General features: G+C 34.9%; 1 protein-coding gene across 1 annotated transcript in view; it reads right to left on the bottom strand.

Moving 5' to 3' along the window:
- Positions 1 to 3010: 3010 nt before the first annotated feature.
- Positions 3011 to 14321, bottom strand: part of LOC136032891 (DNA replication licensing factor mcm2-like) — a 77221-nt gene continuing 65910 nt past the window's right edge. The window contains exons 13-15 of the mRNA XM_065713326.1: positions 12217 to 12390; positions 9039 to 9221; positions 3011 to 4173 (exon numbers count right to left, since the gene is read on the bottom strand). Of these exons, the coding sequence (XP_065569398.1) occupies positions 3907 to 4173; positions 9039 to 9221; positions 12217 to 12390 (624 nt within the window). The 3' untranslated portion in view covers positions 3011 to 3906. The remainder of the gene's footprint in view (positions 4174 to 9038; positions 9222 to 12216; positions 12391 to 14321) is intronic.

Raw genomic sequence — 14321 nt, 5'->3', positions numbered from 1 at the left:
ATAGCAGCATTTTGTCACACCTCAGGATAAGGTCACCCAAACGGAGTTCCAAACTTTGGAGTTCAAGAGTTGCTAGGGCATCGTGGTAGGAAATGTCTCTATTACTCAGGATGATCCTGGTTGCCCGTTTTTGGACTGCCTCCAGTTCCTGCATTTGACAGGCGGTTCTTAATACTGACGGGCCCCCAGACGGGACAGGCGTATTCAAGTATGGGGCCAACGTAGCACAGGTATGCCCGTAGAAGACTGTGGGCATTGCACCCGAAGCGACGCATTTTTGAAAGGGTTTGCAGAGACGCATTTGCTTTACGGGTTACACTATTAATATGGGTAGTAAAGGTATAATCACGTGAGAAAATTACACCTAGTATTTTCACCTCACTCACAACAGGGAAAGGAATTTCAGAAGGGGGGGGGGGTCTCTCTTTAGCGGGTTCAGTCTAACTATTTTTGACTTAACAGATTTAATAGTCAATTTCGTATCAGAGCACTGTGAACTTAGTAGATTGAAAGTGATTTCAGGGAATTGTTTGGTGGGGAAATTGCAATGAAGAAGATTGGGGAGTAAGAGCGACAAATCGTCGACAAATTTGTATTTGTCGGTGTGTTCTACCACATCTAGTTTTAAGTTTGGTTTTTGCAAATTTTAGTTAAGTAAAATGTCCTAGATTCGAAGCTGGGTATCTCAGAACTTAAATAACTTTTATTACTTATAGAGCTTGATATTATCTCTTCGACAACATAAGCCAAATTTCCATATCTGCAATAAAATTTTGGGAAATAATACCAAAAATCTAATTTAGAAACAGAAGTTCCGATATTTTCTATTCTTTACTCAAATTTTCCGTTTCACGGTTGTTCATTAATCGCAGAAAACAGTAGATAGTCTTAATACAAGTAAAAACGAAGACAATGCAGATCCAGAGTTTAACGATTACTTGTCTTTCAGACAGAAAATCGAGAGGGGACTTGTAAGTAATAATCGACTGTTAGGCTACAATCATCTTCAGCGATGAGGGGTTTGCAACTTTTGCTAGTTGCAATGAGGGGATTGCAACTTTTGCGAGTTGGTGTACCTAGTATTTATTTTAAGATCCTTACAGATTAACAACCTCAGCGTTTAATCGAAGCGAGGAAACAAAACCAAAGTGCTGCCCTCGCAACACTTTACTCGGCGAAGCCGAACAACAGTAGCCGCAACACCCCACGTTACCAATGCAGCGTACATCTAGTTTTAAGTTTGGTTTTTGCAAATTTGCCAAATTTTAGTTAAGTAAAATGCCCTAGATTCGAAGCTGGGTATTTCAGAACTTAAATAACTTTTATTACTTATAGAGCTTGATATTATCTCTTCGACAACATAAGCCAAATTTCCATATCTGCAATAAAATTTTGGGAAATAATACCAAAAATCTAATTTAGTAACAGAAGTTCCGATATTTTCTATTCTTTACTCAAATTTTCCGTTTCACGGTTGTTCATTAATCGCAGAAAACAGTAGATAGTCTTAATACAAGTAAAAACCAAGACAATGCAGATCCAGAGTTTAACGATTACTTCATATACACAGAACTTATCTGAGACATTCTCTAATCACACGTCGACCTTACAAACAATGACCTCAAATAATCATAATGCATTTGTAAAAATGTTTAGGAGAACATATTTATTACCCCGTGAGATAAAGACGCAAGTGCTGCTCCACAACTGTGACTCACTGGTTACAGTTGCTGCATTACCAATGATCTTTGACACCAGAGGTGTATATTTTAACGGGCAACGAAAAAGGTGAGAGCGGATACACCGTGATATTAAATTACGCTATTGCAGTACTATCTAGACGACGTTCTTATTATTTATAATTCTAAGTTAATATGAAGAGGTACTCTGAACGGCCACAGAAGAAAGAATGAATTGTATCAGACTTTTATGATAAGTTAAGACACAATGGAGTAGCGGTTTCTGAGCCAGTAAAAAGCCGTACATTGGCCTAGGAACTGTTGACCGCTCTTCCGAAGAAAAGTTTATCGCTTTTCTGTCCTGTAAACCATTCCTTATTATCATAATAGTCTGTCCATTATTTAATTTTGTTCATCATTACATTCTAACTTTAAATATTCTATTGCTACACTGTGAATGCTATGCCTTTTTTTCTTCATCATCTTCAAGGGGAAAAGACTTAACAGTATCAGAACCACAAATTTACTACCTGAGTTGAAATTAAACAACACAGAGAATAAATTACGATACCCGAACAAGTAAACAACTACCAGACATCTAACAAGAAGACTACTACTAACAACTCACTGCAGAACAAAGTCACCCGAGGCCGACACAGCTGCACACATTCCTCCTCCATCCCATCTATTCAAATTATCACTCTTTACACCCTCTAAACAAGTTCCCATTTCCATTAGGCCCTTCCTTTAGACATCCTCTCACCCCATTCGGGGACAACATGAATGGTGGAAATCAATAATGGAAATACAGAAGCTGGCCCACATGGCCTATTTTGCCTGCTTTAAAGACCTGTGGAAACCGCTGCTGGTGACATAGAAGAGAAAGCACAAGGAGCTCGTCAAAACACACGCTGCCTGTAGTCTATTGTAAATCAATATGTGAACGGTCTGGACTAACAAAAACAAATCCTGATATACTTGAGAGAAACCTATTGCCCCTACATCGCTCCTCTGATCCATACACAAAACTACTAGAAAAGGTCACATACAACTAGAAAATTGATCAGACGTTAAGAGGACAGTAGTTTTATCAAGATAACCACGATATTTTCTGAAATATTGTTAAGCTACACATTTTCTTTACGTAAGACTAATTATTCCTGACATATTCCTGAAAGCATGTCTTATTCATGACGAACGCGAACTGGTCTATTACTGAGAAATTTTTGCAACCGTGAATAATCCATAAACTTAACACACATTTTCCAGAACTTTGGAAGACCGTTTGTATTTCCTAGCCTATTTGCGTGAAAAAACTACGAACAAAGCGATAAAGTTATCAAAATATATTATGGGAAATACGCTTATATAAAAACTGGACAAGTGAAAAGTCTACTTCCTGGAAAAAAAAGTCACCATTTGTTAAACCAGCATATATTTAACATGATAACTCTATTATTTTATGATAGTAAATTTTGGACTTAAAATCAATAAATAAATCCAATTTATCCTTTACAGAGCTTGTTCGACATCCTAACAGAGAGCATACATTTTGCTGAACCCCATGGACACTGTCACCTTGAAAAATCTAATTTCTTTATCCAGAGGTTTGTAAGGTGGGAAGTCATTAAAATGAATCAAATAACTAATTCTCTTCATGTGACTAACTAGTAATTAAAAAGGAAGAAGATGGAATCTAAATTTGTGCGCTGTAGATATACTGAACCATTATTTCTCCTAGAAATGTGGATTGTGATCCCTATAATATACAATTTGGTTCATAGACCAAGATTCTAGTATATAAAATTTTAAAGATATTAGTAAAAATTTTCAGCTGCAATTATTAAAAAAATTTTATACTTGATAAGAGCACAAAAAAGAAAAGAAAAAAGAATAGATACTCAATAACAGACGAAATGCACTTCTAAAGTTTTGGTTCATAGATCTCCAAGCTAGTAAAATTTTATACCTCTGGTAAAAACAAACAAATTCTATGTTGGTTTTTGTTTTAACCTGGTTATACTAGCATATTAATACGTATTTTTAGCAGGAATCTGGAATCTCTCTCCAGATTCTTTGCTTCTCTAGTTTGAGAGAATAGGAATTATATGGAGGCCAGCAATAGAATTTTTAAAAACACGCTGGTTCTCTGGTGACATTGAAATCCGTTTCTTTTTTCCCCGTACCAGAACAGAATAAGGCAGTAAACTTTTTCAGCAAATTAAGATTATACAACTTGCAAAATAATTTTCTTTTGTTTGTCCAGCACATAATTATTAGATTTAAAAATATCACTTTCGTAAAAGACACTTAAATCGTGAATATTTATCTGCCTGGCCTTATCTGCAAGATCTTTCTCAGATATTTCGACACGGTTATTCTCATCACCATATCTGTTCCTGATATAGGTGGCTTGATCTTGAAATAGTTGACGAAGTAAAAAGTAGAGAAGCTCGTTGTTGTCTCGACGGTAAGACAGATAACGGGAGAAATTCTGAAAAAGAAACAGTTTTTCTACAATACTATAAATACTTAATGCCGATATGACATTATGAGAAGACCTCAATGCATAAAATAGCTATCGAGGAAGATAACGCTTTTTTTCTTCAATTACATCGCTGCGTGGCATTCGCTGAATTCTCTTTCATATAATCTTTTACTAGGCCAATTCTATTCCTCATTTCAAAATATACAACAGGTTGCTGATGTGGAGTTTTTTTCACAAATGCGGGAGAATTGATGAGAAACAGAGAAAATTTCAAGAGTATCAAGGACACCAAAAATAAAAAATTCTTTAAATTGGTTGAGTGAAGAATTACACAACCATACACGTTTTAAAAATTAGAAAAAAATACGGGGATCCAATTTTTAACGACGATCTTCAATTTTTAATTTTGATTTTTCTTTTACAAGCGCCTGCCAATTTTAAAAATAAGAACATGCCTTAAAGATCAGCAAAAAATGAACGAAAAAATATATAACCGTCAAGCTCTAGACAGTGTAAATTTCGCGATTGCTGTAGCAGAAGGAAAACACAGCCATTAATTAGCAGTAAACCGGGTAAAAATCCAGGGATCAGATGACTAAATATAGGATAGTCCTAACATCTTGTTAGGGTTTGCATTTTGTGGTTTTGACTTCTTTTACCTGATTCACGAAGCGAATTAAGACTCTAGTTTGACCTGTGAACGAATATCATATGATAGTCTTTTAAAAATAATATTGTCTTACCATATCTTGTTAATAAATAGGAATATGAAAGACGTCTATGTATCGAGGAATAGCTGAAATTCTAAGCTAGGCTAATTTTAAGCTAAGCATTAAATTCTGTAGTATTAAAATTATTCAACCCTTCAAATTCCTAGTTGCTGGCTAACCTATAGGAGCCTCTTTTTTGAAAAGCCACTTACCTATTTTGCCATATTTATCCTTTCCAAATATTTTTTCCCAAAGTTTCAATTCACAAACCAATAAAAGAAATAAAGACAAGGCACATTCAAATGCTTCAAAGACAGATTGAAACCACCCTTACTTCATCCTTGCCTAGTTTGATTAGCACAGATATAAGATAAACAATTAGAATACTGCAAGGAGGATATATAAAATATTGCGTAATGGGAAACCTAAACCTTTCTTTATTTAGTTTATTTGCAGGTTTGTGCAGCATCTTATGAATTTTTAAGCACGAGAAGTATTATTGAATTTACAGAATTAGTTTAGGTTCGTTTTGGAAACATTAGTCAAATTTTTTCCACAAGAAAACAGAACTTTAAAATTTTATTACAGCCGAAAACAACATAGAAAACCCTGGTTTTCAAATACGGATAGACCCAAGAGGAATCCAGGTGGCAAAAAAGTTTTCATTTTGATGTCCTTGGTCCTTCAAGGGAAAATAAATTCTAACTAGAAACCAATTTTTGTTTTTATTTCAACACGCTTTTATTTTCTTTCATAAGAGACTAAATACTTTGTACTGAATATAACTTGTATTTTTCATAGTGATGGTCGTTCATGAAGCATACTTTCCATGTTTATTAAGGGTATTTTCGAAAATAATAATTTTCGGTTAGATCTTTCTTGTATTTGGGTACCGTATATTTTAGCCATTTATTGACTCCTCCAGGCGAATATTGGACAAGATCAAGTGACTGAACTGGGAAACGTGTTGACGGCACATTGAGAACCCATCATAAGGTTGGTAGTGTCAAATATGAATAAAAACACGACAAATAAAAAGCTGAAATCCTTTTAAACAGTTTTAGTTCATAGAAGTTCCACTACGGGTTAAGTACAACTTCAAAACTTTTTTCAAAAAAGCCATCAGAGTTTTTTCCGTCAACTATAGTTTTTTTTTTCTCTGCAAAGTAATTTCTTAAAGCTTCTAGCTTCCCAGATTGGAATTTATTCCTTTAAAATTCTTCTTGGGGTCTTAAGAGTAAAAGCAACTGGCTAAGTTTTGACTTTATAGAATCTTAATGAAGTTCCCAAAAAGTAAGAATTAATAACATATAATAACCAAAACGTTTGTTGCTGAAAGAGTGTTGGCGCCTTTTAAAGGAGCAATTAACTTAATGCCTGAGTTTACTGAACCCTTTCACCATGCTTAACCTTTCAAGCAGTAGCAAAGGATTCTCAGTATTTTCTCCATTACCATCATTGATACAATATTGGCCATTTGCCAGAAACTGATTGTGTTGAGGTTTCAGATCTTTGGCGCATATGATAAAGAGATAATTTTGCGGAAGATTTACCGCGGATCATAGATTTTTGAGACTTTAAGACAGGTGGGAGGGTTTGTTTGGATAGCCCTGGAATAGAGGGAACATTTTCATAGGTCGAAATAAGTTTTTTTTAGTGTCATTTTGATATGTCACATAAACTGACATTATTTTTCTGGTGGGGCTGGGGGTTACTTAATGTCCGTTATTTACTTTTTTGTAGCGACGACCCATGGAACTTCTATGATTTACAAATTTTCTTCCTTTCTAAAACAGAAAAAAAACACCGGTGTTTCTTGTTGAATATTTTCTCTGATATTTCATTTTGTTGGCCAAATAATTATTTACGTCTTTTTATTAACGTAAGGCTAGTATCGTCAATACCGAATCTCTGGCCCAGAAGACCGTCCTCATAATAGATATCCATTCTAGGAAACAATTGAATATGAAGGGGGACTTAACATTGGAGAGGACAAAAAGTTTCAAAAACACAAAATTCTAGGAATATATTTAACTACTAAAATTATATAAATAACATTACAGCTTAGATATTTCCATTGGGATATTAAATTTTCGAGGTGCCCTAAACTACACCGAAAATTAATGAAAAAATTCAGCATTGCACATAAAAAGAGAAAAATTCCAACAAAAAGGGATTAAAAATCCCTTTAATATTTGTCGAATATTTTTGTCAATATCTTCAAAACCTGGCCTGATAGGGCAAAACAAATTTCGGATTTGTAACCAGTAAGTAAAACTGCATTAAAAAATGTAAACGCCATGCCATATATCTATGCCATTTTGTTGTGTATAATTAAGCTTCTATATCCCCAATGTTAATTTAATCCCACCACTTCCGATAGCAAATTTTAATTCTTGAACAAGACAATAAATTAGGTATTTACGGTTCACATTTCCATAGTTGAGTAGAACAGCTGAGTGAAAGCTGCTTTTAGGTATGATACCAAGAATTATGCTGACTTAAGACATGTTCTGACAGAAGACTTATCTCGTTTTTTTTTTTTTTTTTTTTGTATAGATAATAAGAACAATGGAAATATCAATCAAAATGAAACAACAACTAATGAAATAGCGCTTCTTATCTCGAACAAATTTGGGGTGTAAAATTTAAAATATGGAAAATTACAAACGGACTCTTGTTCCCTCAAGTTTATTTTCAAATTGAACTTAATCTGGGATTCCATCCGAATGGTTGCCACACTGGACTTATAATCCTTCAGAACAGACATTCTAGTCTGTCACCTTTTATAATAGACCTGGACTTCAGTGATCATGAAAGAAAAATCAGGTGGGGTGGGGGGGGCAATCAATTAAAGTTTTCCCAGAGATTCTGGCGTTGGATCATTAAGGTCCGATCTGACTTTTTGAGACTTACTCAATTTCCTAAAATTATGCAACATTTTCCGACAATTACTTCAATAAATATTAATATTTTCCCCTGTCATGTTCTTGATCCGGGACAACTGTCATCTTTTAAAGATGATAGAGCTTGATTGGTCGTGAAAGAAAAATCTAAAATCAAAAAAATTTACTCCATGACAAATAATGAATTTCATATTAAAAAGTTGTTTTTTTTTTCAACAGCCAATGAGATTAACACAAATCTTCACATGACCAAATATGCACATTTTCCACGGTTTTGAGCATAAAATAATCATAAACATTTAGAAGCCATACGAATTTATTAGCAAATACCAAGACAACCTTTATTGGATGTCTCAGACTCAGAAATAGGATAAACCGACCATATCCCATTCTAGTGCTATCTAGTGGATTGAAATCGTTAGGTCAACCCGGCTCCACACAGTTATCACTGGCAATACCGCTTTTACAACTAATTTACGAGACCAAAGACAGGCTTTATTTTAACAAGCAATCTTTCTTTAAAGATAAATTCATTATCCATACAATATTTGTTGTTAAGTATAAAGCTACACTATAAGTATTTAGCAATCCTGATTATGACGAAAATGGGGGACTTACGTAATCCATTAGTAGGATTGACCTCGTCAGGTACATATGAAAAAAAGAGTAAAAAATAGAAAAATTAACTGTGAGACTTCAAGTCCACACTGACATTGAATTCAGCTCTCTCAGCATTTGCTAGAGAATACAAAACTAGAACTAGGACTACAGAGCTAGTCCACTATAGTGGTTATAACATAATAATCATAACAGAAGAATAACCAATTTTCTTCTCTATATCACAAAAAAATCCCGGATCAAGGTAAGTTTCAGAAATTTCCCCGGCTTTAAAATTTCCCCAAAAACATTGTTCCCCATTGTTCCTATTCAGTTACTTTTATCAATGAAAGTTTCCCCAAAAGATTCCTTAATTTTATTAATTCTTTACATCTACAAAATTTAAAGATTTTCCTAATGCCTTTTGTAAAGAAAAGAATTGGGCAAAAATAAAGACCGTTTTTAATAGTCTTAACTATTACTACTACTACCAATAAAAACCCAATGCAGCAATAAGAGAGCCTGAGGCCAATACAACTGCGTAAGCTCCTTCTCCACCACAGTTTATTTAAAGCTATAGTCTTCCGAATTTCTCGATCTAAGATTTCTTATAAATCCTTCCTTAACCATAAAACAAAATATTGAAAAATAAACTCACTTTTCTCATAGATTTCATGACGGAGTATTTCTGTGTGTCAATGAAGGATTCGAGCATCACACGAATTGCCATGTTGACATCGTCTTCGTGAACATAGTCCCTAAGGTGCATGCGGGCATGAGCTTCTGATAAACGGATCATACTTTCAATATGACGAACCGTAATTGGGATGCTCCCCGTCGCCTAAAATACAAAAGCACACTTGTTGACATTTTTCAAGAGACGACAATGAACTTGAATAGCTTTGGAGAAAAGACATAAAATTAGGATTTAGGACATCTTCAGAATGTGAAAAATATCTGTATCACCATTGTGATGATACCCAAAACTGTTATATAGGGGTGGGGTGGGGTACGGCGGTGTGGGCAGGGGAGGGTCTAAAACATAAAATTATCGAACAAATAAAAACACGTCAAGCAAACAATTCATTGTGTCGGCAAAATACATAGCTTAAAACTAGTAATTCGTATTCTTTGATCCGCTTACATATAGCATTAAAAAAGGACAGAATTTTAAAAGAAACAAAATCGACTGTTAAAATCACGGAAATACTCGTAAGGTTACAATTCTAAAGATTGAGACCAAGGAAATACCAAGTTTTTGTATTCTGTAACATAACACAATATACTTTTATGAGGAGGGGGAGGATGCTCCCATGAGCCCCTGTGTCTGTACACCAACACCAGCACATTATGCAATTGAATGGGCTTACTAAGCACTTCTGTGAGCAATGCTCAGACCGGAAGTTACTTTTTTTTACACCCTCTCAAGCACTAGATAGCTAAAAACATAGGGCCTGATATGTCATTGCTAAACTTCTTTTTTTTCTATTCTTCTTCTTCTGTGTAGCAAGTTTTCAGTGATGGGCCAGAGGGGTAGGGACAGGTTTTCAGGGATTATATTGCTCGAGAAACTGTTCCCAGAAGAATTGGAGCGTCTGAAAACACTGTTCTACAAGTACTCAGGGTCGAGTTTCTCCTCTTGTAGATAGTCCGAACTTACTGCGTTTCTTCCTGTTCCCTTAGCAAATGGCATCACTAGTCAAGACGTATCGTCAGAAGGAAGTGGCTCTGAAAGACCTAATTTGAGATTGCTTTTGGTGCCAACCATGAGGGTTTCGGAAAGACCTGAAGAAGCTGGTATCTATAATCGTCAATGGGCCTAATGTTTAGACTTGTAGAGACGTATGATCGAGCTGGATTGAAATAGATTCTTAGAAAGAAGACTCACATCAGGATTTCTGATACAGGAGGACTGGAACCAAATAGAGATTTGTGTACCCCAAGAAACGGGTTTCCAAAAGACGCTGTTTTTTAACTATCTTAATAGGTCCATCTATTAAGATGAAGTCAAGATGTCAGTGCAGGACCTTCAATGGGATGATTCATAGCTCCTTTGTCTTGAATAAGTAAGAATCAACCATCAAGGCTTTAGATCACTTTTCTATTTCCGGAAGATGTAGAAAAAGCTAAGCTTGTGTTAGATTTCTGCGTTGATAAATAGCCGCATTGACCATCGTAGTCAGTAGAATGGGACAGAACGTTCACGAGTTCATCCCCTATATCATTGTAAATGAGGGATAGTTTTATTTGTCAAGTAATATGATAGCTTCCTGCTGCTACAACTAATGGATGCGTTCAGTCTTACATTGAAATTGTAATTTAGCGTAAAAAAAAATCTTTTTTTTAATGTTTTTATTCCGACTTTTCGACGCACTATCTTACGTCAAAGCAGACAAGGCATATACCCTAATCCTCTACAGAAAACACATGTCTCAAAATGACGAACAAAGTAAAATCATACTCTAGAAAGAAGGGTTCAATACTAAGCACATTAGCCGCATATCAAAAAACTTTGCAAATAAGATACTATTCCAAACATGTCACAACGTTAAGCGTCCTGAGGCTGAAGCATTGAAAAGCACTCCTTCCCCAAGATTTTAATTCATCATTCTGAATCGCATCTCGGCCTAATCTGAGACATCTAGCCTTTCAGTCACTTTTCTGGGTTATTTAGTAACTCTTCGATATTTCCAACAGTGTAATTTGAAAAAAGCATGTGTTTCAAATACTTCATCAGAGAGAATTTTCTTCGATTCACCTCCAGGGGGGAGGGTGCTCCCACTCTCCATCTGTTGAGCCGAGAGCTACATTTACCAGCATGAACTTAGAGAACAAAAACAGAAAAATGACATTTCTCAAAGATAATTAATATACGACAATAACTTCAACTAAAAAAATGAACGCAGTTCAATAAATGCAATCCCAATATCGTGTTCCAAGTTTCAACTGTATGATTAACAAGAAGGCCAGACTAGAATGAAACAACCACACTTGCAAAAACACGTAAATATAATGGAGGAATTTACATAGTTCTGATTATCAAAACTTACAGTTTATTATGATATCGGTATACTATGAAAAATTTCCGCATTTGAGCTGGGCAAAATTAATTCCCCGACCAGAACTTCCAACAAACATTTTTTGAACTGTCTCATATCTCAATAACAAATTGACCTTGTTAATGAGATATGAAACAGTTCAAAAAATGTTAATTCTCTCGGATGGAATATTTGGAACACATCGGTTTATCAAATTGCACCGTTGAAAATATTTAAGATTTACTAAATAGCACAGAAAAGTGACTAAAAGGCTAGACGTCCAAGATTAGGCTGAGAAGTGATTCGGAATAATGACTTATAAGTATAAAAGATTTTCATAAAAGACAAAACCGAGGAATACGCTTGAGCGTCAAATCTAAGGGCAATGTTTCTACTCAAGAAACACGACATGTCTCAATCCTAATATCAGTCATTAATACTACTATTACCAACAATTCACCACAGCACCAAACCAGCTGAGGCCAACATTGTTCCTCCTGCAATTGCTCCTCCTCCATCCCTATCTATTCTAAGCTTCACTCTTTACACCCCACCCTCCTAAGCCAATATGAAAATCTCCCCTGAGAAAAACAGGCGAAATCTCATATAGATTAAATAGCATATCTATTCTTAATTGCGAATTTACATTCATGTTTTATATCATTCCTCCTATTTTTAACCCTAAAGAGTTTAATGAATGAGTTATATACGCTGAATCTGGACTCATTTTAGTTAATAAAAACTTTTTTTCAATTTTATTTTACTATCCTAACGAAGAAGGAAAGAAAGAAGAATTACCATTGATTCTCGTCGAAGCTCAGAATACATCTTGGCTATTTTATCCTGGTCAATTTGATGCAATTTTGGATGTACTCTTTCTCTTGCGTATATAATGTACTTCTTTAAAAGATCTAGCGGTATTTTTTCAACACCAGCCATGTTTGTACCATTATTAAGCGCCTGTTCAGAGATCTATAAAAGAAAAATTACAGTAAATCCAAAAAACAAAACCAGTCACCTAATGCACCCCCTCGAAGTAACATTAAAAAGGTATAAAATAGTATTATTCAAATATTATATGCGAATAGTTAACGAATAGAATTTGAAGATAATTAACCAACAAGCAGCAATCGCACCGTCTTTGGTCCTGAAAAGGCAAACTGGAAAAAAGATTAATTATCTATTCATATAGGATACCTTTGACCGGGCTTAACGTCCTTTTGTGGTCCGACAGGATTCAAGACTTTGTTTAAGAGGAGCTCGGGCCATACTTAGGGTTCCAGAGTAATTCTTTATTTATTCAATTGTAGGAATCATAATTTTGGGGTACAAGTTTGTTTCAATGAGTTCACACATTCTTCAGATTTAGAAGGGGAGAGGAGGGGAGTTGGGAAAGTCAGGTTGGCTGAGTGTTTGAAGTGACAGAGTCATGAGGGCACTTGCAAAATGGTCTAATGAGTTTCCAAGCTGCAAAAATTGGTTGCCAACTCTAGTAAGTAAGCGTGACACATGTGAAAAAAAATATATTAAGACAAGATTCAGCTAATGCTATTTTCTAATCGGCTGAATCCAAACCTGTGGACAGTATGTGTTCACTTGAATTGAAAAACAGATGTAGTTGAGCCCCAAGTCTAATTGACTTGAACTTAGTTAAGGTCAAATATTTGAATATACTTCAAATAATTTCGATCGCTAAACATCTTCGTAGTTATGATCGGAAAATACAGTATTGGCTGAATTAAAAATTGAATAACGACGAAACGTAGCCAGCACCATCATCTAATACCGGGTTTAGGGATTGGCCAAATCCTGGTGTTAGTTTTTAATTTATGTCATTGTTCTTGGATTTTATGAACAGACCTCAAAATGCGTCCTTTCTATCTCTTAGCGGCTCAGAAAGCTGGAATCCTGTTCAACTTGTTACATATAGCCTCAGAACGACACGGGAATGATAAGCTGGCTTCTTAGTAGCATAAAAATTCAACCCAAAAAATGAAAACGACATAAACAAGGCTCCACGAACCGGAAATCAGTGGGGGCTTAAAGAGGGATAGGAGAAGAAAGAAAATGTTACACAGCTACAACAAAATTTTCAAAAAAATGCACAAAAAAACTTAAGGACCCAAAACAGACTAGAATCCCTTTATAAATTAAACTTAGAGAAACGAATTGACAATATTTCAAAGATCCGACTCTGAAAAAAAAAGTAATGCAAAAAAATAGGAGTGAAATAAGTTACAGCCTTAGAAGCAAGCTACAAGGGCTACTGTTAGTCATTGAAAAAACGATCAAATTAATAAAAATTTTACTGACCAAGTTAGGTACAAAAAAGGGTTCAGCTAAATAAACATAATATATTTCTGTATATTTCCTAATTAACTAATATATAACGTAACTAATTTCTGGATTTTTGCAGGATTACACTTCAAAATGTTGCTTACACTAAGTTTTACCATAAAAAAAAAAAAAAAACCAAAAAAAAAAAAAAAAAAAAAAAAAAAAAAAAAAAAAAAAACCAAAAAAAAAAAAAAAAAAAAAAAAACCAGTAAACCTAGCTTTAACGCGTCACAGTTAAGCGCACTATCATTTTTACTAAAAAGTATGACATTAGTGCCTTGAACTTACATTGTCAAAATCACCTCTAAATTAATTTATCTCCGCAGAATTCTGGTGAGATGATAATCCTGCTTAAATACCATTTCCGTTCAGATGTCTTAGAGGTATTTAGATTTGAATCAGAAGTATTTTGCGTATACCATGTTGATCTTACTCTTTTTTTTTCTTCGCGTCACCTCAACGTTATCAAGTACTCTTTTGCAACCCCCCATCCCTAATGCTCAAATATGTTGTAACCAACTAAGTGCATTACACAACAATCTCAGGGAAATTGTTGAAAACAGTTT

Source organism: Artemia franciscana, chromosome 11, assembly GCF_032884065.1.
Source record: "Artemia franciscana chromosome 11, ASM3288406v1, whole genome shotgun sequence".
In the NCBI taxonomy this organism is placed as follows: Eukaryota; Metazoa; Arthropoda; class Branchiopoda; order Anostraca; family Artemiidae; genus Artemia; species Artemia franciscana.
Note: the sequence above shows the minus strand (reverse complement) of the source record. Positions and strands in the feature narration are given on the sequence as shown.